This window comes from Sardina pilchardus, chromosome 9, assembly GCF_963854185.1.
Source record: "Sardina pilchardus chromosome 9, fSarPil1.1, whole genome shotgun sequence".
In the NCBI taxonomy this organism is placed as follows: domain Eukaryota; kingdom Metazoa; phylum Chordata; class Actinopteri; order Clupeiformes; family Clupeidae; genus Sardina; species Sardina pilchardus.
The window spans coordinates 27,059,435-27,082,387 of NC_085002.1; the positions used below are offsets into that span (position 1 = coordinate 27,059,435).

The 22,953-nt window shown below is 41.6% G+C and overlaps 4 protein-coding genes across 4 annotated transcripts in view; 3 read left to right on the forward strand and 1 right to left on the reverse strand.

The window, feature by feature from the left end:
• The first annotated feature begins 581 nt into the window (after positions 1-581).
• On the forward strand, positions 582-4,404 carry LOC134092682 (uncharacterized). Its single transcript, XM_062545708.1, has 3 exons — positions 582-603; positions 2,802-2,962; positions 3,073-4,404. Exons 1-3 carry the CDS (start codon positions 582-584, stop codon positions 4,402-4,404), a joined length of 1,515 nt encoding a protein of 504 aa, XP_062401692.1.
• On the forward strand, positions 4,142-5,842 carry LOC134092283 (E3 ubiquitin-protein ligase DTX3L-like). The gene is made up of 3 exons (XM_062545088.1): positions 4,142-4,874; positions 5,052-5,269; positions 5,538-5,842. Exons 1-3 carry the CDS (start codon positions 4,455-4,457, stop codon positions 5,605-5,607), a joined length of 708 nt encoding a protein of 235 aa, XP_062401072.1. The 5' UTR covers positions 4,142-4,454; the 3' UTR covers positions 5,608-5,842.
• A 5,981-nt stretch (positions 5,843-11,823) lies between these two features.
• LOC134092284 (E3 ubiquitin-protein ligase DTX3L-like) lies at positions 11,824-13,148 on the forward strand. Its single transcript, XM_062545089.1, has 3 exons — positions 11,824-12,300; positions 12,453-12,670; positions 12,888-13,148. The coding sequence occupies exons 1-3, from the start codon at positions 12,058-12,060 to the stop codon at positions 12,955-12,957; spliced, it is 531 nt and encodes a 176-aa protein (XP_062401073.1). The 5' UTR covers positions 11,824-12,057; the 3' UTR covers positions 12,958-13,148.
• A 1,551-nt stretch (positions 13,149-14,699) lies between these two features.
• Positions 14,700-22,953, reverse strand: part of LOC134092683 (ATP-binding cassette sub-family C member 12-like) — a 46,218-nt gene continuing 37,964 nt past the window's right edge. The window contains exons 18-28 of the mRNA XM_062545709.1: positions 20,404-20,595; positions 20,022-20,248; positions 19,130-19,267; positions 18,775-18,964; positions 18,191-18,280; positions 16,884-17,073; positions 15,843-16,002; positions 15,610-15,688; positions 15,290-15,403; positions 14,985-15,149; positions 14,700-14,792 (exon numbers count right to left, since the gene is read on the reverse strand). Of these exons, the coding sequence (XP_062401693.1) occupies positions 14,700-14,792; positions 14,985-15,149; positions 15,290-15,403; positions 15,610-15,688; positions 15,843-16,002; positions 16,884-17,073; positions 18,191-18,280; positions 18,775-18,964; positions 19,130-19,267; positions 20,022-20,248; positions 20,404-20,595 (1,638 nt within the window). The remainder of the gene's footprint in view (positions 14,793-14,984; positions 15,150-15,289; positions 15,404-15,609; positions 15,689-15,842; positions 16,003-16,883; positions 17,074-18,190; positions 18,281-18,774; positions 18,965-19,129; positions 19,268-20,021; positions 20,249-20,403; positions 20,596-22,953) is intronic.

Consider the following 22,953-nt stretch of genomic DNA (forward strand, 5'->3'; position numbering starts at 1 on the left):
ACTATGCATCCTGATAAAGTTCCCTTGGCCTTTGGAATTAAAATAGCCCCACATCATCACATACCCTTCACCATACAGTAGATAGAGATTGGCATGGTGTTTTTTTTCCAGTTAGCCTAATAGTCTGTTTGATGCTCATTGAGCTCAATGTAAATCATTGTTATTTTATAGGAGTGTTTTTTGGGACTTTGGATAATTCAGAGCAATATGCAGAATGATTACTAGCAGTAAAAAGGTTTGAGTTGGGATGTTCTGTCAAATCGAGTCTGTCTGTATGTGTCTTGAGATGGTGGGCTTTTCAGTCGTCATCTTTCCATTTTCTTTACTGACTTGTTGAATTAGTTTGTGGAGTTATCACAGTTTACCTATATAAGTTATGCAGTTTACCCACATAATACTGTATATAATAATGTATGTAAAGTTTTTTTGGGGGTATTCTTTTGTCCTGACAGAGTTACCAGAACCTCCGTCCGGCTGCCGTATGTAAACGTGTCACTTTCGGTCCAAACCTGTCATTTGAAGACCCGAAGCTCGCTCTCTCTGCCCTCAAAAAGAAAGTAGAACAAGTTTTGAATCTTCGAATGGCAAAGATTACGAGACAAGGTAAGAGAAATGAAAAACACCATTCTTAGATGAACCCTTTGATTTAATGAAACAACTGAGTTACTGAATATTTGTTTATTTGAATATGCAGTGGATCCTGTGGTGCACGTGGCTGCAGCATCCACACCACATTCGGGTTTGATTGCCCACTTGGAACCAAGTTTGAGTCTGACCCACAGTCATCCCTTTCTCCCACTCGCTCGCCGCCACCCTCCCGGACCCTATAAAGGGAAAAAGTCCAAAAATATACTTAAGGGTTCCTACGGGTCATGGAATTTTGGAAAGTCTATTCTAGACACGTCATGGATGGAATATCAGGGGATTTTTTTACAGCAGTTTAAAATGTACTTGCCAAAATACATATAAAACTAGAAAAGCACTCAGAGAGCGCAGACCTCCGCCTGTATTCTCCCAAACCATGCCATTACAACACTAAGCGAAACACATAAACGCCTCCGGAATCCCGTCGGTGTTACGGATCACTCCCAAAATGTAATAGATTCTTCCTTGGGTCTGACCTTCCCTTAAAATTTCATCCATTACTTTTTGAGTTATCTGACAGACAGACAGACAGACAGACCCTCCCTCCCTGGCGGAGGTAACAAATGTATTTCCACACAGGTGCAGTGTTTCCCACAGATTAGAAGGCAATGTGTGGTGGTCGCCCCGTGTCTGATGGGGGGGGGGGGTGCATCACCTTTTATCGCTCTCCTTTCATATGTCTTTTTTTTTTTACCAAGATGTTAAGCTTGTCTTTATTTGAAACACACACACATTATGTAATTATTTACATTATATAGGCCTATACTGACATTTCTGATATTCATAACAGCAAACTTTATGCAGATTATAGCCTACTATCCTACAACTCCACTTCTTAAATTCAGCTGTCTGGTTGAAGCCCCAAAATATTGTAAACATAGCAGGCTAAGCTTATCATACTCTACTGGCTGGACTGTTCAGTTTCCCCACAAGTGTTTAAGTTTCAAGGTAAGCTAATACTTTTTCTCCTTGGGACAGGCCCTTTTAAGTCTTGGAGTTGAAAAACATTGTTTGTCAATCAACTTGAATGCAAGAGTTTTAATCAAATGTCTGCAGCATAGCCTACTAATGATGCTAACCGAATATAACTAATTTAGCTAGTCGTCTTCTGTGCGTCAATACGTCCACGATTGTGAATGTTTTATTTGGATTAAATGTGCATGTGGAGGGCGGCTGTCCATTGAGCGCGCACGAGAGCGGGCCAAGGAGAATGAGTTTATTTCTACTGTTTGGTAATTAAGTTGCACGCATAGACTACTTAGACTACTAGAACTTTATGCTTCTATCCAGGTATGATCTCGTTGGTTTTCATGGAGACAGACAGCCGCGGTGTGCATGGAGGGTAGGGGCTGTGCGTGTGTGTGTGAACAGACGCGCGAGTGACAGAGAGGGAGCGCAGGGAAAGGAAATTCAGCTTTACGAATGCTGCGTGTTTTTCAATAGCGTTTCAAAATAAGAATAAATAAATAAATAAATAAAAGAATAGCGAAACGCAATATGTGGCGGCCGGTGCTGAATCTGTGGCGCACCGCCACAAATGTGTCTATGTCATTAGCCTTACTGTTTGATTGAGTAGTAATTAATTAGTTTGCTCATCCTGTAATATAGCCTACATAAAATATCCTACTGTAAGCTAACGTTACATTTGCTAGATACCTGTTGCTGCATCATCGTTGATTGGCGTTGTTTGAGATTGTATTCCGTATTGCCTGGCCCTATGGTCTACTTTTAACCTGCATTAGTGTAGATATGAAGGCTGTAAGCTATCCTACCAGTCGTTTCACTGTAGGCTACTAAAGTGTCAGCTCTTGCAACTCGTTTGAAGTTGGCAACTTCATGTCAGTCTTTTAAATTCTAATAAATGAAGAGTTATTTTCCATAATAGCCTATATCCACAATTTTGATGCATTTTCATAAATCACTTTTTAAATGTGACTTTTTCAGTGGAATTGTAATTGGGTTATTGTTATTTATCTATTCTTCTGTGTAGCCTAGTTGTCTTTTTAACTATAGGCCTAATACAATGTTTTACACAGTCAGCAACCTTTTTGCATTTACATGCAATGGTAATTCCTTCCATGGAATTACATTTTCTAGTTGGTGATTGGTCTCTAGACGAGTCTTGATTTTAATATTAATTCAGTGATTGATTCCAGCCTGTGAGAAGCTGTTAGAGCTGAAGTCAGGAACACTAAAGCTCAAGGATATAGAAGACGAAGTCGTGGTGCACTTCAAAACTGAAGTACCAGTAGATGAGCCTTCTCCAGTGCCAGCACTCCGCAAAAAATATGCAAATTCTGTGCAAAAAGCAGAAGAGGTATGTATAAATTGCTGTCATTGCGATTAATAATTCTCATTGCATCTTATCTTTTTAAAAAAAAAAGGATTTTGACAGTGAACAAATTGGTAATTCTTTCCTTTTTACAGATCCCAATGGCATTGGGTGTGGTTGTGGATGTCAAGAAGTATGACCGTCATCTTGCTAATGAACTTCTGACAACATTCAGACAATACCGTACAAAGGATGATGTTCTCATTGTGAAAGGGACCTTTGAAGAGGTGGACGAATTTTACAAGAAATTTCGGCAAGTTGTTGGACATCCAATAACAAGTAATACCCACACTTTGTCCGAACACACCAACCCCGACCAGATGGAGACCAGTAGAGACGCTAGTACAGAGACTTTGAGGGTGCCACTGTATCACTACTGGTACATGAATCACATGCTCAGAAAGGAAATAGAAAGTATTCAAGAGAAACATGGAGTGGAAATCAAAGATGATGTATGTGTTTCAGTTGAAGAGACTACTGGAGCCAATAGCAAGTCGGTCACAAATGCCTCTCAGGAATTTCAAAAACTTTTCCTGGAATGTACTGCTGATATTGTGAGTGTCACAGTGCCAAGTGTAGTTGAAGTGGTAAGGGAGATTCAGAGCTTAGATGACAAACTCATGCTTTATACCTCTGCCCAGAACTGGAACCTAGTAGGGCCACGTCATCATGTAGCTGCAGCACAGCTGAATCTGCCAGGTTACAAGGAAGATACAAGACCCAAGATGTCTGAGAATGGACGGCAGGACACAGCTGAAAACACGAGTTTCCGTAAGAGATGGGATGGACCCAAAGGTATTGAGATGGACATCAAGGACCCTCACCTGTCCAAGGGGCTGCGCATTGAGTGTGACTATTGGGAGCTCATGGGGAAAGCTTTCCAGAAACAAATTAAGGATCTTGAGAATAAATTTGATGTTGACTTCCAGGAAAACAAGATCGATAAATATGTAATTATCACAGCTCAGACCAGGGGGAATAACATAGTCTTTCTGGAAATGAATGCCTTAAGGGCACTCATGTCTCTTTATGAAAAGGCTTTTATGACAACTATGTACTGTTCTTTGCAAAACCCATCTTACCACCAAACAGAGAAGGTAAAGAAACATCTCAGCGTCATCCGAGAACAGAACTCATCTTTTGTTGTTGCAGATGGAATACAGAATGGAGTCTGGAGCATGGTTGGCCTTCCAGATCATCTACGTTTTGCAGTAAGCAAAATCGAGAAGCTTGTTGGAGAAGCTATCTTTGATAAAAAACACAAGGACGTGATTGGATGTGAGCGAGGTACTGAGTACTTGATACCGTATTTTGATGATCCAGCAAGGGAAGCTACAAAAGGGGATGAAGAAATGGAGTGGAAAGGAGCAGCTGGTGGGAAACTGGTTAATGAGAACATGGGAGAACAGGACAAGCAGGATGGATAGCAGATAGAGGTTATGAGGGTGGTGGATCGTCAGTGGATGGACCAACCAGTATGGATCTATATGAAGAAGAGGAACAAAATCTAGGAGGGAGGAAGGCAGCACATGTATATGAAGGACAAGAAAAGAGGGAGGCAGCTTCAAGAGAAGGACCAAATGGCAATCACAAAACACTAACTGGAGGAAAAGATGAAAGTGGACCCTCAGAGGATGAGACCTGCCCCATCTGTATGGATGAGTTTACCGATAAAGAGAAGCTGTTGTGTGGCCATGCTTTCTGTAAGGACTGCCTAAGACAGTCAGTGGAAAGCATGGGTGCCACCTGTCCTGTGTGCAAGAAGGTGTTTGGAAAGGTTGTGGGAGACCAGCCAGATGGAACGATGACACACTATGCACAGAGTACACGCCTTCCAGGGTATAAACATTGTGGCAGCATAGTCATTAACTATCAAATTCCCAGTGGCATTCAGTCGGTAAGAGGTTGGGGGGGTATTTTTCTCTTTTTTATCTGTATGTAATTTTCCCAATGACTAGGTAGCGTACCAGAAAAGTAGTACACTGTAGCATAATATTCTGCAGTAGAGGTTCAATATCATAATAATGTGCAATTATACTGAAATATGCTATTTTCTCTCAATTCTGTTTGGCAGAGCAAACATCCTAAGCCAGGTCGAACATTCCAAGGTACACACAGAACAGCTTACTTGCCAGACAACAAGGAAGGGAGGGAGGTACTGGCACTCCTGAAGAAGGCCTTTGACCAGAGGTTGATATTTACAGTGGGCACTTCACGCACCAGTGGCATGGATGACTGTGTGACCTGGAATGATGTCCATCATAAAACCAACATCCAAGGAGGAGCACAAAAGTAGGTGGCTAATAAAATAGATGTTGACCTCAAAGGTTAAAAAGCATGAAAAACAAAAACATTAGATTTGTATTGCAGGATGGTAAATTTGCTACACACGTACAGTAGTTAACTGAGTTTCAAGTGTCTGTAGATCATTTGTGTAGAGAGTGGAGTAATAATTTATCTCAGGTAGAATACCTGGTTAGTAGGCTTATTTCATTTTATGTTGTCTCTTAAAGTGTGGCCAAATGGTTGTCATTAATGTTACTTTTGCTTCCTTTGCAAGTTTTGGCTACCCGGATGATGACTACCTGAAGAGAGTTCGAAAGGAACTCAAAGCCAAAGGCATTGAGTGAAGAAGCCGCCATAATAACAGCTTAGATGCCGACAGCAAGGGTGGATTTCTGTGATGCTATCCAAGTATTTAGTCCTTTAACCTTTCTGTTGTTAAGATTACTTACATTTGATTAATATCGGGCTGTTTGCGTTGTGTGTGATCATAGCAATGTAGGGAACTAGCAGGGAAATGTTTATTCTATTGAAAATTTCTATGTTTTTTTTGCTGTTTTTTTTTTTCTAGTATCTCGTGATGGAGTAGGGTAGACTGAGTACAGTTGGGACAGTTTTTGCTTTCCCCATTACCACTTGAAAGTTTGACTGTAAAAAGCCATTGAAAATAACTGTGTTCTTACATGGTATACCTTTGATCTGTGCACTAAAATAAAACCCAAAGTATATATCCGTAAGTTGTTTAGATTTTTCACAATTAACTCATAAACACAAGGTGGCATTTTGTCTCAACCGTACCCTAATATAATTATATTGAGTACAGTTGAGACAGTAGCATGGTACAGTTGAGACGCCTATTCATGATGCTGGAAGGCTGACTAGCCATTCACTGCAAATGTAGCAAACTTTTTAAAATGTGTATTCTGAGTGTTTCTTTTTATTTTAATCTATTTTTTTAAATCTAAATTGGCATCAGATAGACATAAAGCAGGGACAAATGTTTAAAGATGAAAATATCTTTTTTTTCTTGGTTTTATCATGGCTAATTTTCAAATTATGATGTAATCCTTAAAATCTTCATGTTATAAGATATATTCATTAATAATATATAGTTTAAATATCAAAAACATTCATTTTATTGACATTTGTGTTCTATATTGCCTAAATGCCATCATAATATGCACAAATAAACACCATGCAATCCAATGGGATTTTATCCGGGTACAGTTGAGACAAAGTGTCTCATCTGTACCCTTCTGACCATCTTGCACATTTTTCTAAATAATGCAACAACCTTGCATGAAAGGATGTCATGAAATATGTCAGTTTGTAGAGCACAGAATGACCTTTGCAATGATGTAAGAAAAGTTTAACAGTCACATTGGAGTAACAAGATATTCACTGTGGAAGGAACATGGTTTAGTGAAATTCTCACTATGGTAAAAATACTTTTGCCAATATCTTTGGACAGGAGATATGCACAGTGTCCAAATTTCCCATGATTAAAGAGAACACTAACACACATATGTGTAGCAAAAATCATAGATCAGGCTTGGTTTGCAGGCAAGATATTTAAGGTGTCTCAACTGTACACATGACCCAACTGTACTCAGTCTACCCTACTATATATGAAGGGATCTTGAAATCAACTGCCGTTATATATTGTTTAACTGAGATTAATTTGTGTAATGTCTTAGAGGTATGAGGGAAAACATAATTGAAAATGTTTGTTGCCATTATGAATAATAAATATACAACTGCCAGTTTGGAATTTCTTGAGTGTTTACTGTAAGTATTGTGAAAGCAAACCTGGACTGAACAAAGTTCAGTATATAGTATGATATACATTGTGCCCTCATTTATTCGCTTTATTCATCCGGCGGCCATTGTAAGCCAGAACGAGGTTATGGACCCACTGACGGGCCACGTCACAGAAAAATGTTTGTGTTAGTATTTGTGTGTGTTAGTATGAATTGACTGAAACCTCAAGAAAATGGCCTACTTGAACTTATTTTCGTGTGTATACACACTGGGCTTGTAAACCAGATAGCCGTATAGGGCGGGCCAATAAATCTCTTGCTACTTGCCAACGCGTCTACCCATTCTGTTATCAGCTCAGGATTAGGCAGACAATCGCCATTAGCCAAGACTCCTTTATTAAGGCAAGGTTCACAGTCCTGGGGTGACAATGAAAATGCATACTTTGACAGCTCAACATGCTGGCCTATTAGCTATGCCATTTTTCTGACCCCATGTTACAAGCACCCAACCTAGGCTCTGGATGTTTACACATATTGAAGGGGTCTATTAGGATCTATAGCAGGGGTGTCCAAACTACGGCCCGCGGGCCAACTGCGGCCCGCCACGTACTTTAATGTGGCCCGCCGAGCATGTATTAGTTTATTATAGATATGGCCCGCCACACTTATCATTGGCTGTTCGCTATTTCTTTCCAGCAACGATGTTGTTGTTAACATTACTGCAAACTGCTTTACACTCTTATTAGAGAACGTTTACAATGTCAATATCAAAACAGCATGTCACATAGAGATGATACTCTTTGAAATCTCTATTGAAGCAAATCTAATTTGCGTTGTTACATAGGCCTACTCATAACGTTACTCATAACGTAATTAGAAACGCCTTTGAGCGCGCACGAAAGGGAGAGAGCGCGCCAGCTGGCTTGTCATTGTTGATAACTGATGTCTTCTTTTTATCAGAAACGTAACGTTTGTAAGAGAATACGCGAAGACAACAGTAGTTTCACTACTGAGCAACGGTGAGAGGGCACAGCCATTAGGCTCAGCAACCACTGAGTGGAGGAGTCTTAAAGTGACAGTGCACCATTTATGAATGAATTAAACAGCATCATATTAACCGTATTTCTTAACGAATGAATTTTCTACAACAAAATTATAATTTTAATAATTATATACGTTATGTATACTGCATTGTTTATATGTGGGGGGGGGGGGGGGGGGGGGGATGGGGGTTATGGCCCACCGGTCAATTTCCAAGACCCAATGTGGCCCTTGAGCCAAAAAGTTTGGACACCCCTGATCTATAGACTATGTTTGCAAACTGCCCAACAAAAAACAAAACTCAGCGGAGGGAAGGGAAGGAGGGCTCACTGGCCAGAGTAACATGTGAGGTTTTTTTTTGGCAGTTCCCAAGCAGAGTGTATTTCTGCCATCTGCTGGACTGAAGTGTAATGAATGGCAAGTGTACCCAGTATCTTCATTCTGGCCGCAGGATGAATAAGGTGAATTGGCACCCCAGGTGAAAACGTTTATGTTCATGTTTCACAGTTTATTATTATATTGTCATACGACCTAAATACAAATGTAAATTATTTATACTCTAAATCAGGGGTGTCCAAACTACGGCCCGCGGGCCAACTGCGGCCCGCCACGTACTTTAATGTGGCCCGCCGAGCATGTATTAGTTTATTATAGATATGGCCCGCCACACTTATCATTGGCTGTTCGCTATTTCTTTCCAGCAACGATGTTGTTGTTAACATTACTGCAAACTGCTTTACACTCTTATTAGAGAACGTTTACAATGTCAATATCAAAACAGCATGTCACATAGAGATGATACTCTTTGAAATCTCTATTGAAGCAAATCTAATTTGCGTTGTTACATAGGCCTACTCATAACGTTACTCATAACGTAATTAGAAACGCCTTTGAGCGCGCACGAAAGGGAGAGAGCGCGCCAGCTGGCTTGTCATTGTTGATAACTGATGTCTTCTTTTTATCAGAAACGTAACGTTTGTAAGAGAATACGCGAAGACAACAGTAGTTTCACTACTGAGCAACGGTGAGAGGGCACAGCCATTAGGCTCAGCAACCACTGAGTGGAGGAGTCTTAAAGTGACAGTGCACCATTTATGAATGAATTAAACAGCATCATATTAACCGTATTTCTTAACGAATGAATTTTCTACAACAAAATTATAATTTTAATAATTATATACGTTATGTATACTGCATTGTTTATATGTGGGGGGGGGGGGGGGGGGGGGGATGGGGGTTATGGCCCACCGGTCAATTTCCAAGACCCAATGTGGCCCTTGAGCCAAAAAGTTTGGACACCCCTGCTCTAAATAGAAATATATATATAAACATATACATACCTTAATTATGTGATTAAATTGAGAAATAAGGTAGGCTACTGTAAGTCCTCAGACACTTTCGGAAGATTTCAAAACTGGTTAGAACGACGAGTAAATCAGTGACCTCTTAGGCTAAATGTTTTCAAAAAAGTCCTCGGCTTCAGTTTTCTTCCTGTTCACACTGTACCTTGGGGTCTCAGACTTTACTGCTTTGGATTATGGGCTATGTAGTTGCCTAATGTAGCCAACTGTAGGCTAATTAATAACACTAGGGGAGCTCTGACTAGTGACTACAATGAAGAAATGTAAATCTCGAGGATTTCCCCTCTGTTGATGGTGGTTATGGATTATTAGGCCTATTAAATATTGGTGTAGCCTAAGTCAATAAATATTGAGAAAATATTCAAATGAAAAGGAAATGCATTCTATGTTAAAATAGCCTATTCATTTGTAGGCTATAATGAAATGTGTTATGTCTGAGGAGATAGCTAAAAAGGTTCGGTGCCTTTATGGATAATACAAATACAGATAGGCATATAACTCACTGGTGTAGGGCTAATGGTAACTATAATGGAATGACAGAAATAACTTGTGCTGTGTCAGCTGATTACCAAAACGCATTGGCTTTCGATTTCGTTTCACACGGCCTATGCGCATCGCTAATCACCTGTTGCCTTTTTCCGAAGTGCGCAACGAAGGAACGGTTTCGGGTAAGAGGATTTTGCAAACGTTTTATGTGGAACTTAGGCCTATTCAGTTTTTTAAAATAGCCTATTGCTGTCAAGAATTGCAATCTAGAACCACTCGGACTCCTTGCTAAATTATTCGAGTATTTTTTACGTGTTTAAGCAAACCTATTAACCCCGTTCAACTTCTAGAGTGGTCCGACCTTTGGAAAACCGGGTTGGTCGAGTCCTGCTTGGATTTCAAAAAATGTATTGGCCACCATGAAAACATGTCTGTTTTTCCTCCCCCCCCCCCCCCCCCCTTTTTTTACAGAAAAACCCAACATGGCACCTTTTCTAACATTTTATTTAACTTAGGCTAAATGAAATGCAACATTTCTACCGAGGTCCAAAAGGGAAAAAAAATACTCCTTTTTTCTATCTCACTTAGCCCAAAGAGATAGAGAATTGACCTACCTGAATCTAAGTTACCATGGCAGTTGGAATAGCCTATAGAAAATGTGCAGAACAACCAAAATGACCAGAGACATTACTCGCTCTAACCAGCTCAGTTTACATCTTAGATCTTAACTTTCCTATAGCTCTGTGTAAAATTACGTAATTTTATCCATAAACACTATAGTAAATAGCCTATAGCCTTAGGTGAAGCCTGGGGGTGTTCTGGATATGTAGCCTACTGAAAAATCAGCAAAAGCAAATCTTTTTAAAACATATATTTTTTACTTAGGCCTATTTATTGCTTGAGATTCATCCTCACTTAGTGCAATGGAATTTCGTTGTATACTTTTACAATGACTAAGGAATCTGAATCTGAAATCCAGGCTTTAGGCCTATTAACAGTTAGCAAACATTGTGGCTTAGATTGATCCATAAATAATTTAAACCAATCAACTGGTTGCTTGTAGACTAGTTGACAGACCGCAATGCATGTCATGATTGTAATTTTTAATTGAGTCTGTCTGTGTGTGTCTTGTGACGTTAGATAATTCATTGTAATATGCAGAGTGATTATGGTTATGTTGTGCTGTTTAGCAGACTCCTTTGTCCAAAGCACATACAATAAAAACAATACAATAATTAAATTTAACAGTGAACAATTTGACTAACAATCAATTCAAACAATCAGTTCAAATAATGAAAATAAACAATGAATATATGAATAAATAAACAATTAGTCATTCAATTAATCACAATAGCATCGAAAGGCTACATTAAGGAGAAAATTACTAGCGGTAAAAAAGGTCCAGTGGGGATGTTCTGTCAAATCGCTCTTGATGACTGATGGAATGCCTCTCGTACAATCACAAAACGTTTGGGTACATGTAGATATGTTTCATCAGATACGATTATTGTTTTCTTCTACATGGATGAACACGAATGCATGATGCAACTTCAGTTGGAGCTGGAAGGAGAAGGTAAAAAAATCTTTCTGATCCAGTGAACATAATAGAAATCAGAAAACACGCACAATCTAAAACATGTCATGTGGTATTTAGAACATTTATTAATGAATGAATGAATTGAATTGAATGATTGATTCATTCATTCATTCATTGTTAATAGTAATTGTTTAGGATTTATGGTAGGTTTATGGTTCTTTTCTCTGTCATGACATGAGATGACAACTGACAAGATGACACACATTTCTAACTGTTTTTATTTTCTCTAGCTTGGTCGCCACGGACACAGGTGTGGAGGGAGCCTATGAGAGCATGGGAGAGCAACAAGGAGGAGCAGCATGGAGAGCAAATAGGGGATTTAATGGTGCCGCAGCAGGGAGACTGACATATGGAACCAGTGCTGGCGCTGGTGGATATGGAGTCAGGAAATGGATAGAATCTAAGCCAGGATGTTGGAGGCCAGCAAATGGATATGAAGGGCAAGAACAGAGGGAGGCAGGTTCAAGAGAAGGACCAAACGGCAATCGCAAAGTACTGTCTGGAGGACAAGATGGAAGTGGACCCTCAGAGGATGAGACCTGCCCCATCTGTATGGATGAGTTTACCGATAAAGAGAAGCTGTTGTGTGGCCATGCTTTCTGTAAGGACTGCCTAAGACAGTCAGTGGAAAGCATGGGTGCCACCTGCCCGGTGTGCAAGAAGGTGTTTGGAAAGATTGTGGGAGACCAGCCCGATGGAACGATGACACACTATACACAGAATATATGCCTTCCTGGGTTTAAACGATGTGGCAGCATAGTCATTAACTATCACATTCCCAATGGCCTTCAGTCAGTAAGTATGTGTTTGTGTTTGTGTGATTTTACCAATAACCACATACCAGAAAAGTAGTACAAATGTAGGCTAATATTCCGCAGTAAAGGTTCAATACTGTAATAATAGGCAACTATACTAAAATGCTATTTTCTCTCAATTCTGTTTGGCAGAGCAAACATCCCAAGCCAGGTCGACCGTTCCATGGTGCACAAAGAACAGCTTACTTGCCAGACAACAAGGAAGGGAGGGAGGTACTGGCACTCCTGAGAAAGGCCTTTGACCAGAAGTTGATATTTACAGTGGGCACTTCACGCACCAGTGGCAGGGATGACTGTGTGACCTGGAACGATATCCATCATAAAACCAACATCCATGGAGGAGCACAAAGGTAATAAAAAAGATATCGCTCACAAAGGTTATGCATTAATACATGAGATATGTATTGCAGGATTTTCCAAACAGAATACATTTGCTAACTAACACAAATATGAGTTTAAAATGTATACTGATCATTTATTTCGGGTAGTATATCTGGTTATCACCTGGTTGTCTGAAAATGTCATTTAAAAATTTGGCATTTATGTTACTCTTGCTTCCTCTGCCAGATTTGGCTACCCGGATGATTACTACCTGCAGAGAGTGCGAGATGAACTCAAAGCCAAAGGCATTGAGTAAAGAAGCTGCCATAATAACAGCTTAGATGCCAACAGCAGTGGATGTCTGCGATAATATTTAGTCCTTCAACCTTTATGCTGTAATGATTACGTACATATTTGTTTTTTCTTGGTTATGGGAACGTTGCTTGAAAGTTGCGAATGTTGTCCTATGGTTTGCCAGGAAAGGTTTTCTGATGGAAATACTACTTTTTTTTTGGTTTGTCGTTTTGGTTTGCATAATGCCTAATGTTTTCTAACATTCGTTTAATGGTAACCTAGGGGCAACCTTTAAATAACGCTGCTATTGGGTTGCAGTAACGTTCCCCTAACCATGTAAATAAAAAAACCCTTCAGAGAATGTTATAATTTGGTTTAAGTAACGTTCCCCTCACCATTGTAAAAAAATACTTAAGGGCAATCTTTGAAGAATGTTGCTATTTGGTTGCAATGAGGGTCATGACTATCGATCTAGAGTTGCGGCCAGGCCATCGTGGTAAAGCGTGCTCAAGACCATAGCTCACAGCGACTGCATTCATGTTTGACTCTCGGATACCATCGGCGTTTTAAAGTATCACTGTAATATGCTCCTGCTCGACGGTGGCCCTCTTCAAAAATGTCATCCGACTAAATAAATAGGCTACCATAGGCTATATGAATTAATTACAGAAACATTTTAAATAAATAAAATAAAATAAATGTTATGGGTCATTAAATACATTTCTGAAATGAACTATGATGGATTTTGGTTGAATCAGTTTTGAATTGGGTCTGGGATTGTTTAACCTACTGATTTCTCAGTAACTGTTGTCATTCTGTGCATGTTTGAAAGACCGTATTTCGCAAATGAAAACAGTGCGGGAGTTGACAAAGCTGATAGCCTAATCGAGAACAAGTTTTCGAACATCATTAGTGGAAACAAATAGGCTAAACCATTGTGTGTTTATTTGTAATAGTAGGCCTATCAGTGCACATGTTGAAAACAAAATGTTCTAATGTTTATACGTATTTATGTTAACATTACTTAAAGTTAGTAGAACGTTGTGTGCTTGCTGGGAACATGTTGAGTTTAATCGAGTCATGGCAAAAAAAAAAAGCCTTCTCTGTCGTAGGGTTATGGGATTTGGCAGACGCTTTTGTCCAATGTGACTTACAAATAAAACAATAATTAATCCATTACTTCCTGTTTCACTTAGGAATAAAAATAAAAGTCACACCGAAGTCAAACGTCTCAAAGTCATTCTTCTACGTAAAGAAGGCTATTCATGGGTTGGTTAATCAAGCACCATGCAGTCTGCTTCCATAATCTAGATGCTTTACTCCATACACCTACGGAAAGGGACCTGATGAAAGCCATGAATACACTTCACATAATTAAAGGCTTGAGACATTGTACAACAAACTTTTAGTCAACCATGACATAAGAAACATTTGATTTTATAAAAATAGCCCAGTAGTTTAACAGTTGAAATTCCTCTTTCCCAGAAACCATAACCATATAGTGTATAACAACAACATATTATCGTATAGTGGCATACTGTAACACTCTAGACCCGTCTAGCCACATGGGACAAAATAAAATCCGTCTAAAAACAAATAAATACTTTAAAATACACATTCACGCACAAATACACTTCCTTAGATGATAAAACATAATTAATATCCACGTTATTTACGTGATGTCCCTGGCAATGACCAGATATGTCTGTGGGCCAGATGTGTGTCTGTGGGTCTGTGTGTGTGTGTGTGTGTGTGTGTGCATCATCACGTGTTGACCTGGTTAGCTGCTGCCAGCAGGGAGGAGAACAGAGAGTCTGGCCGCTGCATCAGAACCTCCGGAGGGTCCAGCTCTGCCACCTGACACAAGAGGACAGCAGTGTTATAACAAGTTATTACCTGCTTATGACGACAAGACAAGTGTTGTAATACAGATCTCGCTGATTATTTTATTGCCAGGAACAACATGTTTCGCTGTTGCTTTGGCGGGTTCACTCTTCCTTTTCACTCTATAAATAAAAGGAGTGTGTGTGTGCGTGTGTGTGTGCATACTTTTCCGTTGTCCATGACAAGGATGCGGTCACACTGCAGGACGGTGTTGATGCGGTGGGCGATGGTGAGGACAGTGCAGTCTCTGAAGGCCTCCTGGATGGTCTGCTGCACCAGAGAGTCCATCTCCGAGTCAATAGAGGCTGTGGCCTCATCCAGCAAGATGATCTGAGGAGAAAAACATGGTCAGTGTGTGTGCGGGCGAGCACGAATGTGTGTGTGCTTACACCATACTCTCGAGTTCCTCAGCAGTGCTCTGACACAGAAACAGTCTTTCTTCCATTGTGTGTGTGTGTGTGTGTTCTTACTCTAGAGTTCCTCAGCAGTGCTCTGGTCATACACAGCAGCTGTCTCTCCCCCACTGAGAAGTTCTGTCCAGTTTCCACCACCAGAGCTTCCAGACATTCAGGGAGTTGTGAGATCTGACAAACACACACACACGCACACACACACACACACACACACACACACACACACACTTAAGCTTTCCTTTATCTGTTATCCAATGCACAGTTGTTAATGAGAGAGAGACTGTGAGAATATGTGCAGTAGATCTACTTTAAGTAGTAAAAATCAGAAATCATCACGTGGTGGCTGCCACAAATAAATCAGTGTACAATAGACATACTGTGCGTTTCATATAGCACTTCTCCAGAGCTTGCCAGATCTCCCCATCGCTGTGCTTATCAAACGGGTCCAGGTTATATCTGCAGGACAAACATGCACACGCACACACACACACACAGATAGGGTGAAGAGCAGAGAAGATGTGAGCTTGTGTGTGCATTAACTGACTGTTCCTATGAAGAGCGCTGGGTTCCATGTGATGACAGCTTGTGTATGTGTGTGTGTGTGTCCTACCTGACTGTTCCTATGAAGAGCACTGGGTCCTGTGGGATGACGGACAGCTGACTCCTGAGGTCCTGCAGGCCGATGGAACTGGTGTTCACCTCATCTATCAGCACAGTGCCCCCTGCTGGCTCAGACAGGCGGAACAGCGCCACGCCCAAAGATGACTTGCCTACGAGCAAACACACGCACACAAAACTGCATCACACACTCAACCATATGCCCATACCATATGCAATTCATCCTGCGTCACCTCGACTCCCAAAGGACGTATGCCAAGATCCTGTTTGTGGACTTCAGCTCAGCGTTCAACACCATCATGCCTGAACTCCTACATCAGAAGCTCACCCAGTTATCAGTGCCCGCCACAACCTGTCAGTGGATCATCAGCTTTCTGACTGACAGGCAGCAGCATGTCAGACTGGGGAGCATCTCATCCAAAACCCGGTCCAACAGTACAGGCGCCCCACAGGGGTGTGTCCAGTCCTTTCCCTGCTGCTCTTCTTCCTCTACACACTAATGACTGCATCTAAAAGAGCCCATCTGTAAAACTCCTGAAGCTTGCTCCAGGACGGTGGTGAGTCTGCTCACAGGCAGGAGGTGGAGCAGCTGGTCCAGTAGTGCAGTCAGAACCACCTGGAGCTTAACCTCAAGAAGACCCCCCCCCCCCAAACTCCCTTGCACTATATTTATATTTAATGTTAAACCTCAGTCTATACTGACATTGCACTATTCCCACCCTCCCCCCCCCGACAATTGCGTTACTCTACCCCAACCATGTCTATTTATTTGCAAATGTACATACTGTACATACTACTTAACGGTTACTCTATTGCATTTTTGGGCCCTATTATTATTAATATGTTTTTTTACCTTGGATTTTAACACCGAATCCTGTGTGTTAATGTAATAGTAAAAGATTGAATGGTCTTATAAGGGAAACCTAATTGGAAGGTTTGCAGTGTTTGTTAGTCCGTGTTTGAACAGCTTTTCCAAAGTGAGTGTGAGAGGGACATTGTGTGTGTGCGCTTCCAATTTGTTGGTAAATTGTACCAGATCCAGTCCTTCCCACAATGCCGAGCTTCTCTTTGGGCTTGATGGTGATGCACAGGCTGTTGAGCACAATGGGTGTGTTGTCCCGGTAACGCATGTTGTAGTCCTTGAAGGTGATGGAACCTTGATGGGGCCAACCCTCTGGAATGTGAACTCCCTGTATCCGCCGAGGAGCCTCCGACACACAACCCTACACACACACACACACACACAGTTACACCCACTTGACTTTCTGGTCAGTTTCTGTGGGTTTGTCTATTTGTGTCAGTAGGCGGTGTTTTCAGAAGCTGATCAGCTGCAGTTAAAGGGATAGTTCGGGTTTTAAGACACAAAGTTATATGGGTTCCCTGTCAGCAACGTTGTGCATCAGCACTGACTTACCCCCCGACAGCGTCCTGTGAGCCGAGATCCAGCCGGTTTTTGATCGTTTTTGATGCTGAAGAAAGTAGTCCGGCAAGTTTCTGGGGTCACGAAAGTAAAGTGTTTTTCTTCTCAAAACCATATGCGTTCAAAAGAGTGATATATTTGCACCACAAAAACGTTGGCCAGCTGTCAGTAGCGCGCAGTGATAGGAATCGAGAAAAATAGTGCAGTGATAACGAGGTTTGAATTTTTCCTGGACAACGTTTTTGTGGTGCAAATATATCACTCTTTTGAACACGTATGGTTTTGAGAAGAAAAACACTTTACTTTCGTGACCCCAGAAACTTGCCGGACTACTTTCTTCAGCATCAAAAACCGGCTGGATCTCGGCTCACAGGACGCTGTCGGGGGGTAAGTCATTGCTGATGCACAACATTGCTGACAGGGAATCCATATAACTTCGTGTCTTAAAACCCGAACTATCCCTTTAAGAGGGCTGCCATTCATACTTTGGGTTTTGGACATGTGAACACAGCTAAAACCCCTTCTAAACCCAACAATACCCATGCATTTCTGATGACTGACTTGGAACCACCTTACACTCTCTGTTTGTCATTGAGTTCATAAAAACATTATTTGTTCAATCAAACCTCTCACCTCCCGCTTTAGTTGTAGTCTTAAGTCATAACACATACACACACATTAATTAGGAGTGTTAAACCCCCCCCCCCCCCCCCCCCACTTGCTTAGGAGCGTCTGACACACAACCCTCCAAATACATCTGCATGCATGCACACAGACAAACACAAGGAAATTAAGCATTATGATTATTCTGTGAAGCACAAAGAACATGCAGTCAATGCTATGTTATCCTAACACCTAAGGTGAACAGTGATGTGCACTGTTTCTTTTGGTACCACATTTTCACGGAAGGAGAGTGTTACCGTGATGTATTCCATCAGGCGCTCAACGGAGGTAAATCTGGCTTCCACTTCTGATAAAATCCTAAAGAAATACTGCAGCATTGTAGTGAGCTGGAGGAGACAGATGGAGAGAGAGAGATGAGACGGAGAGAGAGATGATATGGAGATAGAGAAGGGATAGAAGGGAGAGATGAGATGAAGTGAATACCGTAATTTCCCAACTATTAGCCACAGCTTATACATTGATTTTGACTAGCGTAAAACACTGTCCTGCTTATACACAATGCGGCTTATATGCGGGAAATTACTGTATAGTGAAAAAAGTGATTTTGACAAAACAGTAGTGCCCCTACAATTTCCAATCAAATGGCCATTTGACCCAAAAAGGACAACAAGCTTAAAAGGGGCGTGTCCGACTCAATTATGCTTTTAAACCGAAAGTACATTCGGGTACATTCACAAAAACACCGTAAGTTGCGTGTTGGCGAGAGTTACGCTTTAAGTAATGTTAGTACGTGTTACTTTGAATTTATTTCCTTTTTAAATATTGTGCATATTGACTGTAATGTTAGTATCGCATACAGTATTGACAGAGTACTGCTCACATCTATGGTGTAGGACAGGACAAGGCCCTTCATGGAGGGGCTGATGGTGTCTGAGCTACTGAGTACAACGAACAGCGCCACCATCAGGATGGCTGTGGAAGACATTGCACTCAACCAGAAAATCAGCCAGCGTACTCCACAGTAAAACAGCAGGAGATGGTTAGAGTTGGTGTCCATTACGTGATTGAATCTGTTACACAAACACACACACACACACACACACACACACACACACACAGTATCAAATGCACATAAATGCAAACACACACACACACTTAGTCTGTGTCTCTTTTGGAACATGCTACTTGAAGTTCTGCTCGTGTGTGTGTGTGTGTGTGTGTGTGTGTGTTGTTACTGGTTGATGTACTGCTCTCTCTTGTCGTAAGCGTGTACAGTACTGAGGCCTTGGATGACTGAGGTAGTGAGAGAGATCCACGGTGAGCGACTCACGTTCTCCAAACGCTTCATTTCACGGATGGTCCGCTGGGACATACTGTGAAACCCAAACACACACACACACACACACACACACACACACACACACACACAAACACACACACACACACGACAGAAGAGTCTTTCAGTGTACAACGTGAGTTTGGATGACAGACAGTCACACAGATCAAAACACACACACACACACACACACACACACACACACACACACACACACACACACACACACACACACACACACACACACACACACACACACACACACACACACACACACACACACACACACACACACACACACACACACACACACACACACACACACACACACACACACACACAAAAGGACAGAGAGGACTCCTTCAGTGTACAACTTGAGTTTGGATGACAGACAGTCACACAGATTAAAACTCATACAAACACACACACACACACAAGGAAAGAGGACTCCTTCAGTGTACAACGTGAGTTTGGATGACACAGTCACACAGATCAAAACTCATACAAACAAACAAACACACACACACACACACACACACACACACACACACACACACACACACACACACACACACACACACACACACACACACACACACACACACACACACACACACACACACACACACACACACACACACACACACACACACACACACACACACACACACACACAATGACCAGAGGACTTTTAAACAAAAGGACTAGGACTCTAATACAGGACTCTAGGACTGTGATACAAAGACACACACAAAAGCACATGCACAAACACGACACAAAAACACACTGACTAGGAGAGGAGTGCGCAGAAAAGTCCAAACACGGCCATGGCAATGACCATGAAGGGGAAGGCGGAGGAGATGATGATGATGATGAAGGTGATCATGAGGCCGAACTGCAGCAAGTTGTCCATGTGGAAGGGCAGAGCTGTGTCCAGCTCATCCTGGTCCTTGGAGAACCGGTTCACCATGCGGCCCGTGGGCGTGGTATCAAAGAAGCTCATCGGACTGAAGAGGATCTGCAGGAGACAAGGACGTTAGGGGCTGTGTGTGTGTGTGTGTGTGTGTGTGTGTGTGTGTGTGTGTGTGTGTGTGTGTGTGTGTGTGTGTGTGTGTGTGTGTGTGTGTGTGTGTGTGTGTGTGTGTGTGTGTGTGTGAGTGAGTGATGTCTTACCTTATGAAACATTGTGTCATGGAGCTTGGAGGATGCACCTAGCGTCACCTTGGTGAAGGAGTAGCCTTTGATGAGGCAAAAGATTACCATGGCAACCGCAGTGAGGCCGTAGACCATCTGGTAAAAGTGCAGGTCGGGATTAAGGGAGACGTCTCCTGTAGAGGCTCCCTGAAGAGTGAAGTTCGCCCAGTTCTACAACATAAAACAGACATGAGTCGAAACCAAGTTACCTAACCAAGTTAAAGTAGACATGCTGCAAAGCGCATGTGAGTGTGTGTGTTTAAAGAAGAGTGTATGTGGAATAAAGCTTAGAATCCACCCGACCTTACCCGAGCCAGTGCACATACTGTTCGAGTTTGGACTGGACTGTCCCATTAACTGTAATTATAAGCCTAAGCCCGATTTAAACCCGATATTTTTTTTAAATAAGTGGGCCGTTTTAACTGACGTTTTTCAAGTCGAGTTGTTTAAATGACAAAAATGTGTTCAGAATTGGATCTTGAATGAATAGTGCTTCAATAAGGAAGCATTATGTAATTATCATGTGTTCTGTTTGAAAAAAGGATCCACTTGCAGACAGTTTTTGAGTTTCTACACTTCTATGACAAGTAATACTTTTCAGTTCCTTGGATAAAAAAAAAAAAAGACTGATAGAAAACCGAATTTAACAAACTGAGAATTTGATTGCTATTGGAAAGAATAGTTGTATTGTTAATGCGCGAACTTGGGCTTGTATTTCCGTAAGTGATGTTTGAACTGCTGCACAAGTGATGTTTGAACTGCTGCACATGTTCTATGTGGGTTCAAATGTGAACTTTGATGAGGCCTCATTGTTGCCACCTGGGCTGAGACCTGTCCAGAGTCCAGTGTCTAGAGTCTAGAGTCCAGGTCGAATAACTATACACTAATCCAGCGCGAACTTTATGGGCGCTGCCATCTTGAATATCGCCATTACTGCGTGCCTGTGAGTGTGACGAGTGACACTTGCCTGTGCTTTTCAATTAAAGCATCCTGTCAGAGAATGTCTAACAAGAGATCCTGCTCATGAAATAAAATGTCAGGTGAAAGGGATCATTGGATAAATGATGTCAGACTGTGGCCAAAACTTACAGATGAAGGTAATTTATTAACAACATAAGGTATTAAGACGTGTATTAATGACAGCTAACCACTGCAACAGCCGCCTATGGAACCAACGGGCTAAATTCTTAGCAGCCAGCCACGCAGTAATGGCGACGCTGTGTTACTTCTGTGTTTCGCTGAATTAGTGTATTGTAAGACATATTATTCTTACAGGGTACTCAGACCCGTATATGGTACGAGCACTGTAGCCTGCTGCCAACCCAGCCCCCCAAATCTCAAGATACCGGATCTCCTTATTTGGACAAAGATGGTAGCTTTTTTGTAGGCAAACTTCAGAGGTCTGTAGGAATAATATGTCTTAGAATAGTTCTTTAACATTGTGCTCTAACAGAATGTCACTAACTCTGAGGCGCTGACACTCTGGGAATCAACCCAGGTGGCAACAATGTATGCAAGGGCCCCTATAGGCCAGTAACTGATAACAGCCAAGGATAAAACCTAAGCTGAGACTGTGAGCTGCAGGAACTTCCTCAGCAACCCATTGTGATTGCTGTAATTCTGTCTTGTAACCAGTAAACCGTCTTTTATTAACTCAAAACTTGGTGTCCGTCTTCCCCCCTTAACCAACACGCGGAAGGACTATTACTTTCTTCCAACAGGTCTATTACCTATCACCATTATTGATTCGGCTGCCATATTGCATTTAATCAAAAACACCAAAACATTTTTACAGGTCACAAAATGTGTCCAATCTGCACATATCTCAACACACATGATCTTCTGGCCAAGTCTTCTAGTGATAACTTAAACCGTTCAACCACAGCAGCCAATCAAAATTGGTGGTAAAGCTGGCAAACAGGAAGTGAGCTCATATCTCAACAACTCTTCAGGTATCACGTCTTTTAATATTGTTCAGACTGAGCCTTAGATAACTCTTGTTTTTTAAGCCATATTTACAAGCGTTCGCCCAACACAGCCTATCAAAATCCGCTTTGACGCTGCCAAACAGAAAGTGATCTTATATTTCAGGCAATATTTGGTTGCTAGACATGAAACTTGCTCTGACAGGCCATATGTCTGATGTAACAGGCTGGAGTTGCCATGGCGACTAAATGCTATCTGCTTGGCCCCTCATTGTCGCTTGCAGCTACATTTCCTTTTAAAGTTATTCTAATGTAGGCTACACTGATATTATGAGAAAGGCCTGTGGGGTATCCTACAAAGCTCGATTGGTGGGATAGCGAGGCAAGTTGCACTCAAAGCCAGGGTATGTCGTCATACCAAAGTGGCTCTGTTTTAGTGTCACTCTATCACCATTGTGTCTTAATCTGCCAACCAAACCTGCTCGGGAGCAGGTTATGTGCTAATTTCCTTGAATTTCCCCTTGGGGATCAATAAAGTATCTATCTATCTATCTATCTATCTTCAAATTGTGTAACCGCCTACTGACCAATCCTACTGACTACT

What these genes read in the sequence shown, in the direction of transcription:
- LOC134092682 (XM_062545708.1), top strand. Translation starts at nt 582, where the DNA reads ATGGCAAAGATTACGAGACAAG. An exon ending in GGCAAAGATTACGAGACAAG is followed by an intron (nt 604 to 2,801) that starts GTAAGAGAAATG and finishes GATTGATTCCAG; the next exon opens with CCTGTGAGAAGCTGTTAGAG. An exon ending in CTGTGCAAAAAGCAGAAGAG is followed by an intron (nt 2,963 to 3,072) that starts GTATGTATAAAT and finishes TCCTTTTTACAG; the next exon opens with ATCCCAATGGCATTGGGTGT.
- LOC134092283 (XM_062545088.1), top strand. Translation starts at nt 4,455, where the DNA reads ATGGATCTATATGAAGAAGAGGAACAAAATCTAGGAGGGAGGAAGGCA. An exon ending in TTCCCAGTGGCATTCAGTCG is followed by an intron (nt 4,875 to 5,051) that starts GTAAGAGGTTGG and finishes TCTGTTTGGCAG; the next exon opens with AGCAAACATCCTAAGCCAGG. An exon ending in ATCCAAGGAGGAGCACAAAA is followed by an intron (nt 5,270 to 5,537) that starts GTAGGTGGCTAA and finishes TTCCTTTGCAAG; the next exon opens with TTTTGGCTACCCGGATGATG.
- LOC134092284 (XM_062545089.1), top strand. Translation starts at nt 12,058, where the DNA reads ATGGATGAGTTTACCGATAAAGAGAAGCTGTTGTGTGGCCATGCTTTC. An exon ending in TTCCCAATGGCCTTCAGTCA is followed by an intron (nt 12,301 to 12,452) that starts GTAAGTATGTGT and finishes TCTGTTTGGCAG; the next exon opens with AGCAAACATCCCAAGCCAGG. An exon ending in ATCCATGGAGGAGCACAAAG is followed by an intron (nt 12,671 to 12,887) that starts GTAATAAAAAAG and finishes TTCCTCTGCCAG; the next exon opens with ATTTGGCTACCCGGATGATT.